General features: G+C 66.6%; 8 protein-coding genes across 8 annotated transcripts; 4 read left to right on the top strand and 4 right to left on the bottom strand.

Moving 5' to 3' along the window:
• Positions 1–438: 438 nt before the first annotated feature.
• Positions 439–3,904, bottom strand: PFL1_05481 (uncharacterized protein; the record flags this gene model as incomplete). The annotated part of the gene is made up of 3 exons (XM_007883017.1): positions 439–635; positions 740–3,342; positions 3,471–3,904. The coding sequence occupies 3 exons, from the start codon at positions 3,902–3,904 to the stop codon at positions 439–441; spliced, it is 3,234 nt and encodes a 1,077-aa protein (XP_007881208.1).
• A 1,165-nt stretch (positions 3,905–5,069) lies between these two features.
• PFL1_05482 (uncharacterized protein) lies at positions 5,070–6,937 on the top strand (the record flags this gene model as incomplete). The annotated part of the gene is made up of 4 exons (XM_007883018.1): positions 5,070–5,215; positions 5,310–5,802; positions 5,834–6,503; positions 6,612–6,937. 4 exons carry the CDS (start codon positions 5,070–5,072, stop codon positions 6,935–6,937), a joined length of 1,635 nt encoding a protein of 544 aa, XP_007881209.1.
• A 604-nt stretch (positions 6,938–7,541) lies between these two features.
• Positions 7,542–7,982, bottom strand: PFL1_05483 (uncharacterized protein; the record flags this gene model as incomplete). Its single annotated transcript, XM_007883019.1, has 1 exon — positions 7,542–7,982. One exon carries the CDS (start codon positions 7,980–7,982, stop codon positions 7,542–7,544), a length of 441 nt encoding a protein of 146 aa, XP_007881210.1.
• Positions 7,983–8,639: 657 nt separating this feature from the next.
• On the top strand, positions 8,640–10,179 carry PFL1_05484 (uncharacterized protein; the record flags this gene model as incomplete). The annotated part of the gene is made up of 2 exons (XM_007883020.1): positions 8,640–8,838; positions 8,975–10,179. The coding sequence occupies 2 exons, from the start codon at positions 8,640–8,642 to the stop codon at positions 10,177–10,179; spliced, it is 1,404 nt and encodes a 467-aa protein (XP_007881211.1).
• Positions 10,180–11,091: 912 nt separating this feature from the next.
• PFL1_05485 (uncharacterized protein) lies at positions 11,092–17,754 on the top strand (the record flags this gene model as incomplete). The annotated part of the gene is made up of 1 exon (XM_007883021.1): positions 11,092–17,754. One exon carries the CDS (start codon positions 11,092–11,094, stop codon positions 17,752–17,754), a length of 6,663 nt encoding a protein of 2,220 aa, XP_007881212.1.
• A 337-nt stretch (positions 17,755–18,091) lies between these two features.
• Positions 18,092–18,711, bottom strand: PFL1_05486 (uncharacterized protein; the record flags this gene model as incomplete). Its single annotated transcript, XM_007883022.1, has 2 exons — positions 18,092–18,208; positions 18,370–18,711. 2 exons carry the CDS (start codon positions 18,709–18,711, stop codon positions 18,092–18,094), a joined length of 459 nt encoding a protein of 152 aa, XP_007881213.1.
• Positions 18,712–20,065: 1,354 nt separating this feature from the next.
• PFL1_05487 (uncharacterized protein) lies at positions 20,066–21,448 on the top strand (the record flags this gene model as incomplete). The annotated part of the gene is made up of 2 exons (XM_007883023.1): positions 20,066–20,420; positions 20,568–21,448. The coding sequence occupies 2 exons, from the start codon at positions 20,066–20,068 to the stop codon at positions 21,446–21,448; spliced, it is 1,236 nt and encodes a 411-aa protein (XP_007881214.1).
• Positions 21,449–21,649: 201 nt separating this feature from the next.
• PFL1_05488 (uncharacterized protein) lies at positions 21,650–22,726 on the bottom strand (the record flags this gene model as incomplete). Its single annotated transcript, XM_007883024.1, has 2 exons — positions 21,650–22,538; positions 22,650–22,726. The coding sequence occupies 2 exons, from the start codon at positions 22,724–22,726 to the stop codon at positions 21,650–21,652; spliced, it is 966 nt and encodes a 321-aa protein (XP_007881215.1).
• Between the last annotated feature and the right edge of the window lie 1,174 nt (positions 22,727–23,900).

Raw genomic sequence — 23,900 nt, forward strand, 5'->3', positions numbered from 1 at the left:
TAACGCAGCGATGAAATGCTGGGACTGGACAGGACAACAAGCTCCATTAGCAATCGAGCCGGGTGTTCTCAAAGCGCTACTCCCGTACCAGACCCAGGTCCCTCCTCACCACCCAAACGAAGCGTCCACCCAGCCTCCTCACCAGAACCTCTAGACAAGTCAACGACAGTAACGCCGTCCCCATACACCACACCTTCCATCGCACTGTTTGATGCCGGGGTTGGCGAGGAAAGCGTGTGAAGGCGACCGCCAAGCGGATGCGGGAGCGGTCTGGAGATGGACGGACCACTGACACCGACCCTCCTAACGGGATCCTGGCTCGGCGAGGAAGAGGGACTATGGCTGCCCAGAATGACGCGGCGAAGCAGACTGGGCTGTGCCGTCGTCGATCCGACATTACCGGTTTGCGCAGTCGGGAAGGGAATCGGAGGTCTAGTCTTACCGGGCCGATGGAGGAGGTGAGGGTTGGGCCGCGAAATGGAACTCTTTCGGATCTTGTGCTTGCGCAGTTGCACTTGGTCCAGAGATGACGTTGGGACCAGAGGCGGCGAAGACGACGAGGTGGACGACGACGACGATGACAACGATGCGCGGTCTTGATGTTCCGCTGTAGTCGTGGCAGGCGCTGTTGTCGGCTGCGACGGAGCTGGAAGGGCAGGAAGGGGTCGAGGTGGCGAATCCAGACACGGCATCGACGCTGCCGCCTGGTCAGCCTCTGCATTCGCGAGTGCACGTTTACGAGCCTCGACCTGCTGCGTCGGCGTGGCGGTGAAGCGCAGCTGACGGCGTCGCGAGGCGATCGAGTCCCTCCGTTCCAGGTCAGACGCGACGAGAGCCGCTTGGCAGTCGAGAGGTGCACGCGAGCCAGCCTCCAAGTCTGACTGCCGTGAGACGACGATAGTATCGGCAGCATCGATGTCCTGGCTCGCCTCGCTGATCCTCGATTGGCGGTGGGCGTGTGTCGCGTGGGTCGAGGCCGACGGCGCCACCGACGAGGTGCGGTGTCCGAACGTGTGCTGCGACGGGCTCGGGCTGAAACGCTGCCTCAACGGCGAAGGAGCCGAGTCGATGCCCGTAGCATGACTCGACACGGGGCTACCTCCCTCGGCCTCGTCGAGCAGCCGGCTTGTCCTCCTGCGGTGCGCCGTGCTGATCGAGGCACGGGACCCATGACCCGTCACGCCCGTCGCCTGCGAGTAGGCAGACCGCATCGTCATCGTCGGCGAAGCCTCTCCGCTCGTTGCGATATCGTCCGAGGGCGGCCCACAGCTGCCCGCGTCAGTCATGCTAAGGCGAGCAGCTCGCCGGAGGTACGAGAGCCAGGACCAGCCCGGATCTTCTGTGGAAGCGGCGCTAGACCGCTGACGTTCGGCGGTGGGCACATCGAGCTTGCCACTCTTTTCGTTGAGGCTGGCCGTCTCGTTCGGAAGATTTGGCAGGTCATGAGGATGCTGCGCGGTCAGGGGCGCGTCCATCGTCCCGCCATCCCGGGTCGACCGTTCCAGGACCGGATAAGAGATGGCGGAGAAGTTGAGGCGGGGACCACTGGGTCCGCAGCGGGGTGCTCCGCTGGCCATGGGAGCACGGTCCGCCTCCGAGTCGGCGGTCCGCGTCCTCCGGAGCGACAGCGCTCGGAAGGGCGTCACGGGCGCCTTGAGCCAGGGCTTGCGCGACCGCTGCCACGCCGAGGCCCTGTCGCGGATCTGGTCCCAAAAGACGATGGCGGTGCCCGCCACCAGCACCAGGGCGTAGATGGCGAGGAAGATGTAGAACATGACGCGCTCCTTTTCGAGATGCCGGACGTAGGCGCCGACCAGCCTGCCGACCACGCCGTCGTCATCGCCGCCGCCGTCCTGACCCATCATCGAGGCCTTGATCGGGTCCGAGAGCCGGCGCAGCGCGTCGCCGCCGATGAGCAGAACGTCGTCGTCGACGCGGGTGAAGTTGACGTGCGCGTTGTCGTGCATCCAGGTCAGTGCCGTCTGGATGCCGGCCACCTTGCGCCCGAGGATGCACTGGATAAAGGTCTGCAGCGGCGCGTTGAGCGGCGTCGAGCCCAGGACGTCGTTGAGCGCGCCCGTGATGTCGTCCATGAACTCGTTGAGCGTGTCGTTCATCGTCGTCGTCGTCGTATTGACCCAGCGGAAGAGGTGGTCGTTGAGCGCGTCCTCGGCGCCGCCGATGGCCGTGTTGCTCTTGTTGGCGAAGTCGGTCGACGCGGTGAGCATCTTGGCGTTGACGCTGCGGGCAATGTCGTCCCCGATGCCGTCGAAGGCGTTGCCCAGCTTGCCCTCGTAGACGCCCTGGACCGACCGGGCGGCGATGATCTGCAGCTCCACCGAGAGCAGACCGACAAGGCCGGCCACGAGGGCAGCCACTGCCGCCGGGTGGCTGATCCAGGACAGCCACCATCGGAGCCGCGCTCGGGACGCTGGGTCCTTGAGGCCAAAGAAGCGAGCCACCTTGAACGCGACGAGTGCCAGGAGCGGATGCTTGGACAGCTCGAGCAGGTTAAAGATGCGCTCGGTGCTCAGCGTCGTTGACGTCGTCGCCGACGAGGAGGCCGTGGCCGTGGCCGGTCGAAGGGCCTGGCTCGGTGCCACCTTTTCGTCGGTGCGCCACGGTGCGGCAAAGGAGTCGCCTGCACGGTCCGAGTCCTCCCAGGCCTCTTTTGTGTACTCGACGTGCTTGCGCATGCTCCTCCAGCTCCACCACTCGCTTCCGGCGCAGAGGAGGGCGAGTCCGACCATGAGCAGCGCGACGAGGCCGATGCCAATGTAGACGAGCTTCTTGATGTCGTGGGCGAGGTCATCGAGGGCGGACGTGTCAACGTCGTGGCAAAAGGTGACGTTGTTGAGCGGCGGCTCGGGCAGGGCGGCGTGGTCGAAGCGGAAGTCGGTGATGGTCTGGTTGACGTCGGCCTTCATCTGCTCAAAGGGACCCGAGATGAACGCGTCCATCTTCTGGCGGAGCTCGTCGAGCGAGGGGAGGCTCGAGTTGATCCTGAGCAGGCTGTCCTGGATCTCGGTGGGCAGGCTGATGTTGCTGAGCGCGTCGAGCGAAGGCACGTCGATCGACGGTGGGTTGACGTGTTGCCCAAAGACGCCGATGATGGCGTTGATCCCCGAGATGGTGCCCGAAAGGAGCGCGTTGACGCCCTCGACGCTGGCCTGGATGGCTGCTCGGATGCCCTGGGCGGCCTCGTGGACGGCGTCCGAGATGAGCTGGACGGCGCTGAGGAGGACGGCGAGTGAGCCGCGGACGAGGAGCTCGATGAAGCAGACAAAGAGGGAGCGGTACGAGTCGACGAGCCACTTGAGCACTTCCTCGACGGCCGTGATGCTGCCAGGGTCGGAGGGGAAAAGCAAAGAAACGGTGGAGGGATTCACGTCAGGCGATCAGATCAGAAGTGGTGCTCCCCCTGTCAGCCGACAGAGCAGATTCCGGCTCGCCGGACATGGCCAACTCACGCGAGCATGAGCACCCTTCCGGTGCCGCGTACGGTGCTCTCGATGGCCTTGATGGTGGCCTGGTTGGCGTTGTGGGCCATGACGGTGGGCAGGCTGGCCAAGGTGCTGGCGGCACCCTCTGCGCCTCTGCAGGTGGCGAGGATGTTGCGCTTGAGGCCGTCTACCTTGTCGTCGACGTCGCCTGCGCTGATAACGAGGCGCGTTGCGACAAAGAGGAGCGACACGAGGGCGACCGAGATGGGCGAGAGGGCGAGCCTGGCGCGCAGGCCGAGCCAGGGCTTGAGGTTGCCGTCGGTGGCTGGCAGCTCGAGGGGCGGTCTTGGAGTGGGCGGGGGGATGCCTGCCCAGCCGCCGTGTTCGTCGCTGCGGCTGCGGTCGCTCGAGGGGTGCATGATGAGCGTGTCGGAGTCCTGCGAGGTGTCTGGGAACGCCATTGCGAGGGGTGCGGGCGCTGCGTTGACGCAGAGTCGCGACAGGGGCTAACGAACGAGGGGCTGCTTCTTGGATGTGGTCTGGTGAGAGGGCGGCGGTATCGGAGATGGGTCAGGGAGCGAGGTGATGGTGGTAGTCACGAGTGGCGAAAGAAGGGAGGCCACGGTTACGACTCGAGGGTGTCCTAAGAGGGAGCTCGAGGTAGGCCGGCGGGCCCATGACGGGACGCCACGGTCTGCTTGGTGGCTGCTGTCTGTGCATCTGCTCGAGGGTTGCGTTGCGTCGCGACAAAGGGGAGGGATGGGATGGCCCAGAGGCAGAGAGGACGGGGCGAGGATGTGCGAGTGTCAATGGTGATTGCGTTCCCTTTGTCGGCGGGATTTAATCGCGGAGCGGCGGAGACGCGTGCCTACGGCGTTGGTTGGCGCGGGCTGCGTGGGGACAAAGGGGAGGGAAGGGTCGACGTGAGTGTTGGATCGAAAAGGCGCGCTACGCTGTTGGTTGAGGTCAGGCTGTGAGTTGTGTGTGAGCAGCACGTCCGCCCGTGTTTGAGGCCCGTCGGCCTCGGGATCACATTGTGCTGCTGCCTTGGACTGCGCAGCGATGGTGGTGCTGGATACGATGGCGAGAGAGGCATGGCCTGGTGGCAGGCAGCCCTCTGCTGAGCGCGGGCAGCCGTCGCGAAGAAGCGACTGGGAGCAAGAGAGAGCGAGGGACAGGAAAAAGGCGGCTGCTTATTCGCGGGAAATCGGGGTCTGCGGGCGCCCCGCTTTGGACCACGTTGTCGTTGGCAGAGGGCGCGGCGCTGCACCTTCGGAAGACGCACGTCCAGGAGGGAAAAAAGTGGAGCAGCGTCGGCCTGGCTGCCCGTCTGCCCGTCTGCCTCTTCTGTGGCTTTGTCAGTGGCGCAGCAGGACATCGGCCTGCTCCGATGACGGTCGACATAGGCCAATGCTGAGGGTCCCCTCTCTTCGGCCCCTCCCCTCCCTCGCTCTTCCCTTCACTACCACCAACACCAGCACCATCACCATCCCCGCCATCTTTCCCCTTCACCCCGCATCAGCCTCGACGCTCGTTTCGCCCCGTTCCGCCGTCGCCGTCGCCGTCGCCGTCGCCGCCACCTCCCCCCACAACCACCCTCGCGCACCTGCGCCCCTCCCTGCAACCATGCCCGCGTCTACCGACTCGCTCTGCGTCTTCTGCGGCTCCTCGCCTGGCGGAAAGCCAGAGTACATGGCCGCAGCCGCAGTCGTCGGAAAGGCAATCGCCGCAAACAACTGGAGACTCGTGTATGGTGGTGGTTCTAGGGGCTGGTGAGCGCAGTCCAAGGGCACCGGTGGCCGGGATTACCTTGCCCCCGCACCACGAGCTGACCATCACTCCCTTGCCCTCCATACCTCCCCGCAGCATGAGCGGCGTATCGCAGGCCGTCATCGAGGCTGGGGGCAACGTCCTCGGCGTCATCCCCGCCGTCATGGTCAACGAGAAGCCACAGGGACACCCGGCCTCGTACGAGCGCCAGCCCGTCTCGGCAGAGGGCCAGGGCCCCGTCGTGCTCGACACCTCGGCCGGCCCCGGAAAGATGCAGACCGTCGTCGTCAACGGCATGCACGAGCGCAAGGCCCGCATGGCCACCGAGAGCAACCTCGGCTTCGTCGCCCTCCCTGGCGGCTACGGCACCTTTGAAGAGGTCATGGAGATGGTCACCTGGACCCAGCTCGGCATCCACAACAAGCCCATGGTCCTCGTCAACATCAACGGCTTCTGGTCGCCCATGCGCCAGCAGGTCGACCTCGCGCACCAGGAGGGCTTCATCTCCGACGCCGGCAGGCAGCTCATCCGCTTCGTCGACGTCGAGGCCGCCGACGTCGACAGCTGCGGCCAGCGCGTCGTCGACGAGGTCCTCAGCATGCAGTCCGCCCTCGCCCCAGCGCCCCGGCGGCTACTGGAACTGGGACCGCTCCTCCAAGACGGCGCCCGACTCGAGCCCGCCGGCGCCTGCCAAGCGCTCGCTGCCCCGCCCCGACGACGCCCCCATGGACGTCGACGAGGTGCTCGCCGTCGACGTGCCCGACCTCACCTTTACCTTCCGCTCCGACCTGCCGCCCGCCCTCGAGCACTGCGACCTCAAGCTGCGCAGGGGCAGCCGCTGCCTCCTCATCGGGGCCAACGGCGCCGGCAAGTCGACGCTGCTGCGCCTTCTGGCGGGCAAGCGCCTCTGCGACTCCAAGGCGCGCGTGTTTGGCAAGGACGTCTTCCGCGAGTCGCCGTCGGGCATCACCTACCTCGGCACCGAGTGGGCCATGAACCCCGTCGTCCGCTCCGACATTGTCGTCTCGCACTTTCTCAACTCGGTCGGCGGCTACCGCCACAAGGAGAGGCGCGACCGCCTCCTCGACATCCTCGACGTCGACCTCGACTGGCACATGCACGCCATCAGCGACGGCGAGCGCAGGCGCGTCCAGCTCTGCATGGGGCTCATGGAGCCTTGGGACCTCCTACTGCTCGACGAGGTCACCGTTGACCTCGACGTCCAGGTGCGCGCCGACCTGCTCGACTTTTTGACCCAGGAGACCATCGAGCGCAACGCCACCATCATCTGTGAGTGCCAGGCGACCGTGAGCTGCCGATGGCGAGATCAAGGATGACGGTGCTGACCCCGCGTCCCACTTCTCTCATGTCTTGCCCTGGCTTTCTGTGTCCGACCAGACGCCACGCACATCTTTGACGGCCTGCAGAGCTTCCCGACGCACATCTGCCACATGCGCATGGGCACGACGGTGGACAAAGAGCCCATCGTGTGGCCCCCGACGGGCGCCGACGCCGACGCTCTGCCGCCGACCGACGAGACCGACCAGCACCGCGACCTGTCGCCGCTGCTGAGCATCTCGCTGGCGTGGCTGCGCAAGGACAAGACGCTGCGCGGCGAAGCCGAGACGGCGCGCGGCAGGAGGCGCGGCGCCCAAAAGGACGCCGATACCGATTCGGAGCGCTTTTTCAGCAAGTACGACTACTCCCAGACCGTCAACCGATAGAGACTTGGCCTGATCCCTGCATTCGTCATAGATTGATCTCTCAACGAGACCAACGCAGCCAGCACCCCTCTTCTTTCTCCTCCCCCTCTGTCGGATTTGGCGTCATCCCCGTCTCTCCGTCGTCCTAACAGGCTAGCTCTCGTCGTCATCCCCATTCAGACATCATTTGTTGCTCGTCGTGCTCACCAAAATCATACCCTGTTCAACCAGATCCTCTCCGTCGCGCTCTTTGATCCACAGCCTGTCTGTTGGGCTGGATCGTGCTGTGCGATGCTGTGCTGGGATTCTGGTGAGATGCCGGGCAGGCGCAGGCCACGAGGCGGTGCTCGTTCTAGTGTACAGGGGGGGCGTTGCTGTGGATCAGGGCTTGGAAAGAAGGAAAAGACGAGGGCTGGCGCACAGCTGTTGCGATTGAGATTGAGGTTGCAGCGGCAGCGGCAGTAGCGAGAGCGTCTGGGGAGGTCGATGCAGCCATGACGGTGGATCGACCTGGACCCAAGGCGAGGGCCGGGCAAAGGGCCAAGCGGTTGCAGCTGCAAAGTGCTCGGACCGGAGAAGGGGGGGATACGTGCAGTGTGCCGTACGACGACGACGACGACGATGGCTACCTTGCGCCATGGAGCGCGCTCCAGATGCCCCTGGCGCTCTCCGCCTTGCTCTCGACGGGGATCCTCTTGAGGCTCTTTGTCTTTGCGCCCGAGTCGTCCCTGAGCTTCTTGAGGGTGGCCTCTACGCCGTTTCCCTCGAGGTTCTTTACGCAGATCTCCTTTGACCTTCCGTTTGCGTAGAAGCCGCGGAGGACGGGGTGGAGCGAGGGGCGCTGGCGCACCACGACCTCGACGGACGGGTGGGAGCGCGCCCACGCCGGCACCGTCGAGCGGAGAAACTGGCGCGTCCCCGCCGACGAAGGGTTGGACTCGCAGTACTCGATGACGAGCTTGCGCAGAGGTAGGTGGAACGAGCCCGGTGACCCTGCCGCGCCCGGTGCCGGCGTTGTGGAGAGGGATCCGCGCAGGATCTTGGTCGCTGCGCTGCGGGTCGACATGGCGTGCGTGTTGCGCGGCGGTGCGGAGAGCGGAGGCGTATGCAAGTGCGGCGTGAGTTCGAGCAGGTGGCCGGTCCAAGAGAGGATACAGTATTGGTGATTGGTGGCTGGTGCTGGCGAAGACGCTGGTGGCTGGCGAGATGGTGGTGAGCAAGCAGCCAGCCGGCCCGCGCTCTCGAGTTTTCTTCTGCCGCCCGTCAAGCGGCTGTCGGTTGTTTCTCGCGCGAGAAGAGGGTCGCAGGGCTGGAGCAAGCAGGCAGGCCTCGGCCCAGAGCTGAGCCGACTGCACCGGCCCAAACAGGCCAGCCGCATGCCGTTTTTCAGACGAGGCTGAACCTGAGCCGCTCCCGCCCTCGGCTTGAGTCAGAGGGCAAACGGGCAGCGAGGGACCGGCTGGCAAGCAGCTGGTGCCAGTCTACCCCGCACGCATCATCGCTCCCTCGCCCCCTTCGCCCCTCTCCTCCCGACCTTCCACCAACTCGGATTCCTACCTCCTCGCACACCACACCACACCGCACCACACCGCATCGACGACGGCAACCGCCTGCTCGCTCGAACAGACAGCGTAGGCGACCACGATACCCTGGAACCCACCTACCTAGCAACGCCACCGCCTCGACCGCAAAGCACATAGCGCCAACCTCGCCCGCGAGCGTGATGCCATCGCCACCCAAGCCCTGGGAACGTGCCGGAGCAGGCGCATCCACCACCACCACCACCGCATCCTCCGCCGACTTTGGCTCCTCGTCCCTCTCGTCTGCCTCGCCGGCCGCATCGTCGTCGCTGGCATCTTCTGCAGCCGCACCCGCCCTTCCAGACAGACCCTCGACGCTCTCGTCGACTGCCGCCACCTCGGGTGAGTGCTGCCTACTGCCCCGGACTCGGACCACTTCGGCGCCGCACGGCTTCTAACGTTAAGGCCACCACTCCACCCTCTTCTTCCTCATCCTCCTCCTTATCCCCCCTCCTACCGCCGTTTGTCCCCGCTGCAGGCGCACTCGGAAGCACGGGCTACGCCTCATCCCCCTACCGCTCCACAATCGGCGGTCTCGGATCCACCTACGGCGGCATGGGCTCCACGTACGGCACATCGTACGGCTCTCCCTACTCCCGCTACGGCGGGATGGGTGGCATGGGCGGTATGGGCTACGGCGGCTACGGGGCCGGTAGCTACGGTGGCTACGGCAGCTACGGCGGCTACGGGGGCTACGGCGGAGGCTACGGCATGGGCATGGGGATGGGCATGGGCGGCATGGGCATGCCCGGCATGGCCGGCCAGCCTGGCGACCCATCCCTCACCCAGCGCATGGAGTCTGGCACCGCCGCCACCTTTGAGCTGATCAGCAGCATCGTCGGCGCCTTTGGCGGCTTCGCCCAGATGCTCGAGAGCACCTTTATGGCGACGCACAGCAGCTTCTTTGCCATGGTCGGGGTGGCCGACCAGTTTGCCCACCTGCGCAATTACCTCGGCCAGGTGCTCAGCATCTTTGCGCTGGCCCGCTTCGTCAAGAACACGGCGCTGCGGCTGGCGGGCAAGGCGCCGCCCGTCGAGCTCGACCCTCGCGAGTTCCGCGACTTTGCGGCCAACGGGGGCGCTGCCGGCGGCGGTGCCAAGGCGCCGCGGCCCAGCAAGCGCCCGCTCGTCGTCTTTTTCCTCGCCGTCATCGGGCTGCCGTACCTCATGGGCAAGCTGGTCCGCTTCATCACGGCCAAGCAGGAGGCCGAGCGGCAGCGGCTGGAGCAGGCGGGGCAGGCGCCCGGCCAGGCGGGCATGCTGCCCGGCCAGCACGGCGGCGGCATGATTGGGCCCAACGGGCAGACGGCCGAGGGCGACGCCGTGGACCCGAGCAAGCTGACGTTTGTGCGCGCCCTGTACGCGTACCCGGCGGCGGACCCGCTGGAGCTGAGCCTGCAGCCCAACGACATTGTCGCGGTGCTGAGCAAGCACGACCCGCAGACGGGGGCCGAGAGCCAGTGGTGGCGGGGCCGTACGCGCGACGGACGGATCGGGTGGTTCCCGTCGACGTACGTCGAGTCGCTCGAGACGGCAAAGGAAAAGGCGGCCAAGGCGGCGGCGGCAGCAGCGGCGGCGGCGGGGCAGAGCGCCAAGGTGATTGAGCCCGAGGACAAGGCCAAGGCCAAGGCGGCGTCGGCGTCGGCGTCTTCTGCCACTGCCGGTGTCATCAAGGCGACGTGATGGCCGTGACCCTGGCCCCGCCTCATCGCCTCTCTTTCTTTGCCTTGGCCTCTGGCGTCCCTTGTATTAGTAGAAGCTCGTTGATTGGTCCGCGTCCTGGTTTGATTGCATCGAAGTCGTTTGCGCTGCGATGCTGGTCGAGTGCGCGTCCTTGCGTGGTGCTGCGTGAGGGCCGTGGTGGCTGCGGTGGCGATTGAAGGGTAGTAGTTGTGGCGCTGGCAGCAGCGGGACGAGGATGCGTATGCTGGACTGAGCCGTGGCGGTGGCAGGGGTGAAGGGCCGCCGACGCCAAGAAGGGCCGGCCATTCGGGCTGCGGTGAGGTCACAGGCTGCACGCTCGACCTGCCTGCCTGCATGACGGCCGGCCTAGCAGACAGCGCGCGCTAGAGGGCAGCCGGTGCACGCCGCCGGTGTCACTCTCTTGTCTTGTTGGGTGGCTGCTGCTGCTGCGCTGCAAGCTTGCTTGCTTCTCTCCTCGCCGCTCCTCGCCTCGCCTCGCCTCGCCTCGCCCGAGCTCGCCTGACCCCTTAGAGGGCCCCCGGCCTCGTCGCCGTCGTCAACATCATCGGCGCAACTACCACCACCACCAACCGCCATCAGCACCCATACCATCGCCGCGCCCCGTCCAGCCATCGTCCAACCCTCGCTGCTCGCACCACCAGTGGCAACGAGTCGTAGCCATCGCCACCAGTCCGCACGACCAACTCCCGCACCGACCGCCGTCTGCACACCCAGCCATCTCGATCCAGCTACAATCACGCGACGCCAGCGGCTTCATCTCCACAGCCTCGACCAGCATGCAACTTTGATTCGAACGCCTTCCGGCCCAACTCACCTCCCCCCCCTCTCCTCCCCCCCCCAAAGAACAGCCCCCCGTTGCAGGCCTGCATCGCGCTGCTCTGATCGCCCGCCATGCCCGCCAGGCGAGATCACAACCACCTCCGGCCGCCCGGCCAAGGCGCCACCGGGACACAGCGTGCCATGTACAACCTCGGTCACGCCTCGTCCTCGGGCAACCTCGTCAGCCGCACCACAGACGGCCTCGCCCTGCCCCACGCCGGCAACCTCTCGTCCTCTGCGCTCCCATCCACTTCCACCACCTCCTCCTCCGCCTACCACCCCGTCCCGGCCACAGAGGCGCCCTACCTCACCAACATCGAGTCGCATTTCGGCAGGATGACGCTCACCGCCCCCGACAACATGCGCAGAAAGCAGGCAAAGGAGAAGAAGCTCAAGGTCAAGCAGAAAAAGGCCCACGCCGCCCACGTCGCCGCCGCAGCCCTCGCAGGCGTGCCCAGCCACGCAGCAGAGGCGGGCTACGACGGCTCAGCGCCAGGGCCTAGCAACCTCGCCAGGCCAGCGATGCACAGGGGCGTCAGCTCGGGCTACAGCTCCAGCGGCCACGCAACCCCGGCCGCCGCCGCATCATCGTCGTCGACCGGCAGGAGGACGCCCGTCGGTCACACAGCAGTCAACGCGGCCACCGTCCAGCCGAGGCGGAGACCTGCGTCAAATTCGAGGCTGACGGTACCGGCGAGCCAGACCGATCCTGCCTCGCACCGCCCGGCCTCGAGGTCGAGCAGGCGGACGGCAGAACAGCCAAGCAGACCGGCCAGCTCGCTCTCGCAGAACGCCGGTACCACTGCGCCTGCCTCGTCGTCCACGGCGGCATCGCCCTCTCGATCGCGTCAAGCGAGCAGCGACGGGATACTGCGCTCTCGCAGCGACAGCGCGCCTGCGTCTGGTGCAAGTGGGCCCTTGTCCGCCGACGGCCCCGTTGCTGCTGAGCGGTCTTCGCCGTCGCAGCAGGCACATCTCCAAGCTCATGCGGACGACTCCGCCTCGGCCAGGTCCGGCGAGCAGGATACCATCTCGTCGGCCTTGGCGCAACAGGCATCGCTGCGGCGCTACAACATCTGGAACGACCTCGCCGGCCTGCCCGGCGCCGAGGAGCCGGATCCAGACGACCTCCCACCTCCCTTTCCCGAGGGCGCGACACGGCCTCGCACGCCGCCACAACCTCCGCCGGCGGGCAGAGAGTGGACAGAGGAAGAGCGCCTGGCCTACGAGGAGGCCGAGCGGTGGAGAGTACCCGACAGTCCGCCACCCGCCTTCCGGACCGATCCGGAGAGCGACGGCAGCGGACGAGAGGACAACGCAGCAGTGGCGAGGAGCACCAGGGGCAGGAGGTCCCGGACACCAGCGACGAACGGAGCGGCGGGGCCGGATGCAGCATCGACCCAGGCCGGCCAGGCAGCACGCGCCTCGACCGCTGCCGCAATACAGCACGGCGGCGGCGACGACTCTTCTTCTCTTTCTGAATCGTCGACCAGCGAGGCGGAAGCAGAAGAGCTGGCGCAGGAGCGGCACGCATGGGAGGCAGACATTCAGGCGGGCCTCAGCTTCGAGGAGCGCCTGATGCGCGAGCAGGAGCGGAGAGAGGCAAGGGAGAGGGCGCTGCTGATCGCCAGAGGCGGCGTGCCGCCCGAGTGGACGCGGCAGGAGAGTAGCGACGAGGAGCGGGATGAACCAGAGCAAGAGACCGACACTGTTCCGGCCGCCGAGGAGGCCATCTCGACGGGCGCAGCCGCGCCGGCGGAGGCTGAAACGACCGATCGACCCCATCTTTCCGGAGATGCTGGAAGCGACGACGAGGACTTCCACGAGACGACGGCCACTCACGCCCCCGAGGCTCCGACGGCGCCTGCTGTTGAAGCGGCGCCGACCGAAGCAGCGGCGGCCGCTCCTCTGCCGGCGCATGACGAGCCAGAAGCGGCCGCTACGCCCCATTCCACTGCTGCCACGACTGGTACGCCAGTATCGACCGAGGCAGCACCCTCCGCCGCACCGCGAACACGATCAACTCCTGTCGAGACGGCCACAGCTCCGGTCCAGGCGCCAGCCGCTCGTCAGACAAAGGCGCTTTACAACGAGCCCCGCCTGGGAGCCTCGGCAGGGCCCTCACACCAGGGCCACCGAAGGACCACTTCGGAAACCCTCAACCCGCGACGAAACGGCGCGAGCAGTTCGGCGATCCCGAAACGCCTCGCGACCAGGACCAGGACGAGGCCAGCCTCAGAGTCTCACTCGAGGTTCCGCGACGACGCTACGGCAGCCGCCGAGCGGCGGAGCAATCTACGGTCTCGAACGGCGATGCGGCCCGAGGACATGCTGCTCCCCGTCTCGGCGCCCCCGCCTCGCTTTGCCGCGTCGAGCGACCAGCTCGTCGGATCGAGCGCCAGCCCGCTCTCGCCGCTCTCGGGCGCATCCCGGAACACTGCGGCGATTGTAAGTTCGAGCGACGAGCTGCAGCCCTCGGACGCAGAGAGCGACTCGTCGGTGGACCAGTGGTTGGCCGAGGCGGCTGCATTCGACGCGCTGCGCAGGAAGGAGGAGGCTGCAGCCGAAAGGCTGCGCAAGCTCCGCGCCGTACCTACAGACGGCGACGGCGACGACAGCAGCAGCAGCAACAGCGAAGACGGCGAAGCTCTCGCCGAGCGACATGTGCCTGGTCACTTTGAGCCAGCCCGGCCATCGCTGCCTCCATCGCCCGGCCTGAACAGGCTGGCTTGGATGGGCAAGTCGGTGGCCAAGGCCCCGCCTCCGCTGGTGCTCGGTCGCTCGAGGGGCGGCGCTGCATACTCGTCGTCTTCCGAGTCGTCGGATACGGACGAGGGGCGACTGCCGTCCAGCTCCGGTAGCGAGCCGGAAGACGCACCGGCAGAGGCCTGGTCCGCGGCGAAACCTTTGGACAAGCCTGCGGCCATGTCCACGACGACGGCATCTGCGGCTGCCACGGAGGAGGGCGTCGCACCGACAAGGCCGACGCAGGCTCCTATCGCAACGCTTCGTGCTGGACAGCAGACCGCCGCCCCTCCTGGAGTGGAGACCCGGCAGTCTCGGCCATCATCCACGCCGGTTCCCCCCAAGCCCGATGCACCGAGTCTGCAACGAGCGAGCTCATCGGCTTCCGCGCGGTCCGCCTTCACCAGCACAGCGGACGCCACCGGACCATCTCGGAACATTGACGATGGTGCAAAGGGAGCGGTTCTGACGAGGCAAGGTACCGTGTACGTCCCCATCACTCTGCGCATGGCAGAGGAGCCGCTCCGCCCGCCCGAGCCCGAAACGCGGGCAGGCCTGTTTCAGCACGACAGCTCCAGCAGCCGCGACGTATCATCCGACGAGGAAACGAGGCGGCCGTCCGCTGCACCTGCCGGTTCCGCATCGCTCAAGAGTCCCCCAGTGCCCGGTGACAGCGCGGCAGGTGTTTCGAGACCCTCTCCTCTGCCCAGAGAGAGCAGCGACTCTTTGAGCAAGAACCTGCCTCCGCCTCCGCCCCCGGCCCCGCAGTCTGACTATCGGGCGGCGGGTTCCAGCCCGAGCGGCAAGGCGCCGATCAGCAACCGGCTGCGCGGCCTGTTTGGTACGCCTCTTGTCGAGCCCGCACCCGCCAAAGCGCGGACATCATCAATCGGCAGCTCGGCACAGGCAAAGGGAAAGGAGCCTGTGCGGGCGGTCGACACGTCCCCGCTGGACGAGGCGCCCCGCGTACAGAGACGCCCGTCCGCCAAGAGCGTCAAGTCGGACAGGTCTGTCAGGCTGGATGCAGGCGACGGGACGGGGCAGGAGTGGCACGAGGCTACGTCTGTTTCCTCGGCCGTCGGACGCCGGCAGTCGCTGCAGAAGCAGCCGTCCACATCATCGCTCCGCAGCGTTGCTTCTCGACAGCCCTCGTACAAGCGTGAGGAGCGACCCGACGAGCCCGACGAGCAACGTGCGACCGAGGAAGTCCTGGCCCAGATCGCCGAACTACAGTCGACGACGGCGGCACGACAGGACTCGCTGGCCGCGCTCGAGCGGCTGCTCGCCCGCACTACGAGGCCTGTCTCGATGCAGCCGTTGCCGCGCAGCACCTCGCCGCCTTCGATGTACGGCCCGCAGCCACGGACGCTGGGTACCGGCGTCGAGCTGGCATCAGGATCTTCGACGGGTGGAGAAGGATCCGCCACCGCTGCTGCGTCGACGCCAGCTTCGGCATCTGGCACGGACTTGCCGCAGCCTCGGTGGCCAGGCGCAAACCGCCTGTCTCGGCAGGGTGCAGTCCACCGGACCCGCGACGGCCCACCGCCTCCGCCTCCGGTCTCGTACAACATGCGGCCCAGCGCCCGCCCCGCTTCGTTCATAAATCCGCGCTCGAGCGTCGCACCGCTCCCGCGAGGCCGGCTGCCGACGATCACCGATGCCACGCGCCATTTTCCGCCGTCGAGGCAGAATACCGGCGTCGTCCGCACGCCCAGCTGGCTGGCGCACATCCCGAGCGCAGAGAGGAGCCAGCTGCCTCCTCCACTGATTCCCGACAGGATCCCGGAGGGACCTGGTGCTGCTCACACTGGCCAAACGTCGGAGCAGCAGCAGCAGCAGCAGGAGCAGCGGAGGGATGAAGGCGTAGGCTCGATGCTCTCGTCGAGTGGCTCCATTTACCGGAAAGCCGACGTACCCGCGCCTGCCCCGCTCAGGACGGCAGGCAGTCGTGTATCGGCAATGATCTCCAAGTTCGAGGTGCCTGGATCTCCGCAGGCATCGGCCGCACCTGCTTCGCCCCTCACCAGCGAGCCAGTGCCGACAGCCCCACAGAGCATCCGAGAGCGCCCGGTCAGCACGTCGACGTCCATGCTGCCCCCGCGACAACAAGCGGATCCTGTAGAGTCATACGAGACCCTAGGCAGACGACCACCGCCTCCACCACCGCCTATGGCGACGGCCTCATCTGCGGCACAGGCGGCATCTCGACGACCTCTGTCTTCGACCAGTCTGGCGCCTCCGCGACCGCACATCCAAGATGCGAGCGGCCCGGGACCGAGCTCGACCCTGGCACCACCGACCGGCGGGGCAGGACTGCCCCGTTCGCCCCGCACGCAGGCTCTGGACCTGCTGACCCGGCGCGAGTCGGGCACGACCTCCCAGCAAGCGCCGCCGAGCCTTCCGCCCAAGTCGCCGCTGCTGCCGCCCGAGCAGCTGTTCCACCCTTCGCGGAGGGGACTCAACGAGACGCTCGCTGCGGCCCAGGCCGCTTCGAGATCGCGGCGCGAGACGCGTCCCCAGTCTTCGCCGGTCCTTGCCTCGAATGGAGCGAATGGACCGACCACGGCCATGCATGCCGGGTCGCAGTCCGATCTCGCCTCACAGCATCGAGCCACACCGCAGCAGAGACCGCTGCCCGTGCCCGGGACTCAATCTGGCCGCCCGCTGGCAGGGCTCTTCGGTCCCGTCCACAGCGAGGACCTGATCAGTCTGTCCGACGCTCTCCCATCGCCCCCGCCGCCTCGACCTCCTCAAGGCTGGCAAGGAACAACGGCAGGCGCGCCGACCGGCACGGCGTCCGCTCGATCGGGTCAAGCGAGGCCGTTGCCCACTTTGCCGAGCAGCGTGGCGCAGTGGAGTCCCGCACCCACCGCCATCGCACCTTCTGCGCAGCCTCGAGGACCAGGCTCGGTGGCATCGACGTCCACCAACCCGTTCCTTCGTGCGTCGGGAGCAGGCTATTCGCCGACGGCTCCACCCCGTCCGCCGCCTCTGCTGCCGGAAAGACCGCCGCGGAACAGGATCTGGGACGACGTCGTCGACGATCGCGATGTCGCGCAGCGATCTTCCTCGCCGCCGCCCGCCTCGTCATCGAGGCTGCCTGCAGTCGAAGCGCCGAGCCAGTCGTCGGAGTCACCCTTCCGCACGGCGGGGTCGTCTCGCTTGCCCTTCAAGCCGCCGACGCCGCAGCGGCAGGACAGCAGCGGTGCGAGCCTGTCCGAGGACCGCGAGGTCAATCTCGACGAAGAGGCGCGGCTGGGCTCGTCGTCGTCGATCGCGGCCGAGCCGTCTGCGGCGAACCTGATCAATGCGGCCGCTTCGGCCGTCGGGCGGTCCGACACGGTGCGTTCCCTCGCCCGCCAGCCGCCGCGACGGGAGCGCGGTGATGCGTCGCCGCCTCTGCCATCATCGATGCCGTCCGGATCGACAGGGCGCGATGAGGGTCCGCAGGCTGCCTCGGATCACGGTACTGTCGCCAACGCCGGCGGAGGCGGGGGCTCGACTTCGCTTCAGCGCGCGCCCTCGCTGGGCTACACGGATCTCGACCTGCTCGTCTCGCGTCTCGAGGCTCTGCAGTCGCCGACGGGTGGCGACGCGTCCTCTGGCGGCGCCGCTGCCGCTGCTCCTGGCGCTGGCGGAGGGGCGGGAGCGGATTACGATCTGCTAACGACGCTATCCGAGTTCCTGGGACCGGCCAAGTCGACGGTGCCGACTTCGGACGAGATTTCGTCGCTGCCGCTGGCGCGGGTCGAGTGCGAGCGGCGGCGCGTGACGCGCGAGGGCAAGGTCAAGCAGAAGCTGTCGGTCGTGGGCGTGCGCGTCGACCGGTGCGGCGTGTGCCTCGACCAGTTCCGCGTGGGCAACTGGGCCGTCCTGTGCCGCTGTCGCCATGTCCTCCACGAGGCGTGTGCGACGCGGCTGTTTAGGATGGTCCGTACCTGCCCCACTTGCCGGCGCGATTGTTTTGTCGATGCCGACGAGGCGGGGTGAGGTCGAGAGGATGTAGATTTGCGGTGCGACTGACCGACCGATCAAGGGCTGCACGCTGATTGATGCAACTTGGCAGGCAGCATGCCACGACGACGACGGCGGTGAAAGGAGGACGACGATTAAGGGGGACTGGAAATGGGGGATGCTACAAGTACAGGTTGATGGCAACAGCTCGAGGCGCGGGGTGAGAGGGTGGGAGGGGGTGCAAGCAGGTGGGTGGCTGTGGGTCGTCAGAGAGAGAGAGAGCGAGAGGGAGGGAGGGAGGGTGCGATGCCATGGTACGATAGTTGACGAGTCGATGGCCGAAGACGAGGCCGGGGGAAAGAGGGGGAGGGACCTAGTTTGACGCCTCGAACCTGGCCTTGCTGGCGGCGAAGAGGAGTTCCTGCTGGCGCTGGAGCTCCTCTTCGGTGAGACCGGACTGTTCCATCCTGGTCGTCTTTCGTTCTCGGTCCTGGGGCGAGGTGGAATGGTGGGTGATGGATCGAGGGACAAGGGTCAGCCTCGAAGCGAAGGAAGCCAGACAGACGCCTCGACCAGATCGACGGGAATGGGATGGGGATGGGGATGGGGATGGGGATGGGGATGGGGATGGGGAGGGGAAAGGCAACTGACCTTTTGCAACCTCTTGTGCTCGCCGAGGACGCCCTGGACCTCGTCGACGAAGTCCTGGAATCCGAGGTCCTTGAGGGCCTGGACGACGTGTTCGGGTGCGATGGTCTTTTTCGAGTCGCGCTCGCAGACGTCGTTTGCCTCGGACGAGACGAGGTGGATGAACTCGACGCAGCACTCGATGAGGAGGTCGCGCGTGTCCTTTGCGCACGAGAGGTCCGAGGGGAGGAGGTCCGAGATGAGCTTCTGCACCGTCGCCTTGGGCAGCGACAGCTCGTCGTCGCCAACCCCGCCTGCGCCGCCACCGCCGCCGCCGCTACCGGGTCCTAGCTCGCTATCTGACATCGCTGGTGAATGTCTGATGGTCGTCGTGGCGAGATGCTGCCGGGGTGAGTCGGTGGTGGTGCCGGTGGCTGGTGATGGCGGCGGCAGCGGCGGCGGGCGGGACAGAGAGGACGACGAGCGGGGCCCGAAGTGACAGAAAAGAGGATGTGGAGGCGTTGGGGGCCCGGCTGGGCTGCTTGACTCGTTGGTCCGAGGTGGAAGGGTGCTGCGCTTTCGCACGAGAAAAAGGCCAAGCCGGATGCAGGGCGGCACCAGCAAACGAGGGTGGATGGGTTTTTTTGAAAGAGAGGGAGGGAGGCCGGTCCACGGTCGCCCCGACCGCCAGCCCGAAATGGTTTTTGTACCTGGCCCCCTGGCGGCCCGCCGCTGCCCTCGCGCCCGCCGCTTGCACGTCGAAAATCGAGAAAACAGGCGGGCGGGCGGTCGGGACAGGGCGCGACTGCCTGGCCTCGGGTCTGCCTGGTCTGGCGTCCAAGCGCGTTGGCCTTGGCCGCTCCCCCCGGCGACGCCAAAGACGGCGAGCCTCTCTGGCAGGCCTGCCTGGCTTGACGGCGATGAGCCCAACCAGGGGCGAATCGGGCTCATTGCCGTGGCGCCGCCAGCGCCATCGGGGTGGCTTTCGCCGCTCCGCCCGCCGCTTGACGGCATGCCTTCGCCCCGCTTGACGGGCGGAATCAGGCTCTGGCTATCCGTGCACGAGGCGGCAAGCTCCATCGATCGATTCAAGGATCGCACGAGCAAGCTTTCAATGGCCAGCTCATGGGGGTGACGGCCGGCTTGGGGCGGAAAAGGCCGCCGTGTCAGCTCGGATTAGCCAGGGCGGGCTGGAGGTGGCAAGCCAACGAACGCCCCGATGGGCGACCAGGCTAGGCTGGGTCGGGCAGGCCCCGTCTGGCTGGCTGGCAGCGGGCAGCGATGACTCGGAAAGCGGCCTGGACAGCTCACAGGCCAGGGCCCAACTGGCTGCGCTTGGATGGCTGGCTAGCTCTGACGGCACTCCACTTTTGGCAGGCTGGCTGGCTTGGCCCCTGGTCTGCTGCCACGCCTGGCCTGGCCAGTTCGAGCAGGCATGCAGACGCAGGTGGCCGTCAGAAGAAACGCACCCTCTGCTGCTTGCACTCGCCTCTCCCTCCATCTTTCCGCCCCTGTCACGCCCAACCCAACCCCCACCACGGCCTCTCGACTTGCATCTCTACTACTACTACTACCACCACCACCACCACCTTCACCACCGCAACAGCCGCACCCGCGCCCACCCAACGCACCTCGCTCTCGCTTCCAAGGCCAAAACCCCACGCTCTGCAACCTCGCACCACCTGCACTCCACCCCCCCCCCCTTCTCCCACCGGCAAAAATGGCCCAGCCCATGTCGTACAAGGAGGCGCTCAACGAGCTCGACGACCGGCGCATCAAGAGCATCAAGCCCCTCCTCCCGCCCCAGATCCTCGTCGAAGACTACCCGCTCTCGCTCAAGGCCGCACAGACCGTCGCGTCCGGTCGCAAGGCCACAGAGGAAATCGTCAGGCAGGAGGATGACCGCCTCCTCGTCGTCGTCGGCCCCTGCTCCATCCACGACGTCAGGGCCGGCCTCGAGTACGCAAAGAAGCTCGCAGAATACGCAAAGACGGCAAAGGCGGACCTTCACATTGTCATGAGAGTCTACTTTGAAAAGCCCAGGACCACCGTCGGATGGAAGGGCCTCATCAATGGTGAGTGTCCGCCCAGCACCTGACCCTCCGAGCTCTCGTCTGTCTCTCAATGAAAGACTCCGTTATTTGACACGCCGCTGACCCGCCCCGACTCCGCCTTGCCTTGCCTTGCCTTGCCTTGCTCTGCTCCCCCTTCCCCGCCACCAGACCCCAACCTCAACGGCTCGTTCCAGATCAACAAGGGCCTCCGCCTTGCGCGCGGCTTCCTGCTCGAGGTGGCCAACCTCGGCCTGCCCGCCGGCACCGAGTTCCTCGACACCATCTCGCCCCAGTACACGGCCGACCTCATCTCATGGGGCGCCATTGGCGCGCGCACCACCGAGTCCCAGGTGCACCGCGAGCTCTCGTCGGGCCTCTCGATGCCCATCGGCTTCAAGAACGGCACCGACGGCAGCATCTCGATCGCCGTCGACGCCATCAAGTCGGCCTCGTCCGAGCACGTCTTCCTCTCGGTCACAAAGCAGGGCATCTCGGCCATTGTCGAGACCAACGGCAACGACGCCTGCCACGTCATCCTCCGCGGCGCAAACACCGGGCCCAACTACTCGCCCGACCACGTCCGCGACGTCTCGGCCAAGCTGGCAAAGGGATCGCTGCCCCAGCGCATCATGATTGACTGCTCGCACGGCAACAGCGAAAAGAAGCACGAGAACCAGATGAAGGTCGTCGACTCGGTCGTCGAGCAGCTCGGCGCCGGGACAGACGAGAGCTGCCACATCTTTGGCGTCATGATTGAGAGCAACCTGCAGGCGGGCAAGCAGAGCATCCCCGCCGAGGGCCCCACGGCGCTGCGCTACGGCCAGTCGATCACCGACGCCTGCATCGACTGGCAGACGACCGTCGAGGCGCTCGACAAGCTGCGCCGGGGCGTCCAGACCCGGCGGCAGAATGCGCCCAACGCCTTCCGCGCCAGGATGAGCCGCAGCTCGAGCTCCGAGGGCGTCAACGACCACTTCCTCAAGGCCGGCTCGCAGGAGGCCAACCAGGGCTTCAACGACAGCGTCCTCCCCACCCTCGGCAGGAGCTGAGAGGGTCGCGGCATACCGATCGAGCCCAGCGGCGTGGCGCATGCGACCCGGCTTGCCGTTTCGGTCCGGTCCAGTTCCCTTAGATTTCTCCTCGGTCCCCTCACTGTTCCGTTCCGCGTCTCTGCATCCCATCCTCTACATCTTGCGAATCTCGCATCTATCGCAGGCCGGCCGACCGACTGGGATCGGACCGCGCCGCATCTACAGCTTCGACGGAGGTGGCGGTGCGCGCCTGACCCAGCCCTGGACGTCGGCCTGGGTCCACCAGGGGTAGACTGCGAACCTCTCGAGGTCGTTGAGGGTGCCCTTGAACTTGGGGTCGCGCTTTTCAAAGAAGCTGTCGACGCCTTCCTTTGCGTCGGTCTGGGCGCAGTCCCAGTAGGCCTGGGACTCGAGGAGGTGGGCGTGCTCGGGCGACTGGGCCTGCCGCCAGATCTGGAGCTTGCAGAGGGCCATGCTGATGGTGCTGTTCTGGGTGGCGAGCTGGTGTGCGAGCTTGCGGGTGGCGTCGAGGACGTCGTCGGCGGTCGGGTAGGGGGCACGGGTCCAGAGGGCGGCGAACGAGGGGTCCGAGGGGGAGCGGATGTCGCCGGTGAGGATGATGTCAAGGGCCTTTGTGACGCCGACGAGGCGCGGGAGGAGGAACGACGATGCGGCCTCCATGGCGATGCCGCGCTTGGTGAAGGGGATGCCGACTTTGGCGTTGTTGGTGACGAGGCGGAAGTCGCACGCGAGGATCATGGTCATTCCGATGCCGACGGCGGTGCCGTTGACGGCGGCGATGGTGGGTTTGCGGCAGCGGAGGATGGCGAGGGAGCACACGCCGCCCTCGTCGCGGTGCTGCTGGGCGTAGGTGGCCGACTTGCGGAAGCCCATCGAGAGGTCGGCGCCGACGCAAAACGTCTTGCCGGTGCCCGTCAGTATGGCCACCTTGACGCGCGGGTCGACGTCGAAGAGCTCAAAGGCGAACTGGAGGGAAAAGGCCATGGCCGAGGTGTAGGCGTTGGCCTTGGCGGGTCGGTGCAGGTGCACCGTGGCGATCCCCGTCGATGCGTCGAGCGAGACGAGGATGTCCTGCCACGCGTAGGTGCTGCATCGACGGTGGTTCCAAGCAAGAGGCAAGGCAGAGGTGATTCCCAGCAGGGTCGTAGGTCAGCGCCCCCAACCAGAGAGGCAGCGATGCGCGGGAGGCGAGACTCACGCATAGTCAAACGACTCGGCATCGATATCGGCCACGCGCGGATGCGGGCTCTGCACTCCGGGTCTGTTGTCTGCCATCGTGTGCTGTTCGATATCGCTTTGATCCGGCGGCTGGTGGTGGGCAGGTGGCGACGGTGATGGTGATGGCGATGGTGTGGGTGATGGTACGAGGTGCAGAGAATGTGGGGTAGCGAGCGAGGTTTGGCTGGCAGAGTAGCTAGAGGCGAGCGCGGCCTGGCAGCGAAGCGAGCAAAGGAAGACTCTCTCTGCCTCTCTGTTGCGCGCCCTCCCCACCACACCGGCTCACCGGATCTGCCAGTCGCCGGGCACGGAACGCGGGCCGGAAGGCGGGGCGGGGCGGGGCGGGGCGCATGGGCCATCAGCAAGCCTGCCTTCTTGCCTTGGCTTGGCTTGCCTCGCTACTACTACCACCACCACCACCACCACCACCGCTGCCGCTGTCGCCACCTCCCGAGCTTTATACACTGCTGCGTCCTCGACGGCGACCCCACCCTCGCTTGCAGGTGGCAACATTGGATCTTGCCCGTCGACGACGACAGGTACAGGAGGGAATGGCAACATAGGATCTCGCTCGGCCCCGCACCGGGTCGGCATGCTCCTCGGTCGCCCGCGTTCCGATTCCCCCCATCGCCGTTTGATGACATGGCAACCAGTGGATCCTTTTTGGCTCGTCGTTGAGGAGCGAGGGCGCGAGCGAAGGGGGGAAGGTTCGACAGGTAGGCGTCCCCCTTCATCCAGCCGACTTTGTACCGACGGATCTCCGTACGACACTTTTGTGCTCGCCGCCAGCGTCGTTGCCGTACGTTGCGGACGTCGCTGTCATCAAAAAGCTAAAGCCAGAGGCGAGACGCCGTGGGATCCTCCGTGACCCATCCCGCCTCGTACCCACCGTCTGCCCCCCTGTCAAAGGCCAACGAGAAACGCGCGGGTTCCTTCCCATGGTGTCGAGGAACGAGGATGGCGGAGTGGCGCGACGGGGACGGGGACGGCGCTCCCCCGCGTAGCATTGTGATGAGACAGAGTGATATCGTGCGTGTCAAATGCACACGGGCCGGCCCGAGCTCAAACGGACGGGTGCATCGAAGACAAGGCGGCAGGCTCCCCACCGCCACCACCACCAACACCACCACCGTTACCATTATTGGTTGCTCGACACGCGACTCGTTCTCTGTGCATCCCCCCTCTCTCTCTCTCTCTCTCTCTCTCTCTCTCTCTCTCTCTCTCTCTCTCT

This window comes from Pseudozyma flocculosa, assembly GCF_000417875.1.
Source record: "Pseudozyma flocculosa PF-1 unplaced genomic scaffold scaffold00020, whole genome shotgun sequence".
Classification (NCBI taxonomy): domain Eukaryota; kingdom Fungi; phylum Basidiomycota; class Ustilaginomycetes; order Ustilaginales; family Ustilaginaceae; genus Pseudozyma; species Pseudozyma flocculosa.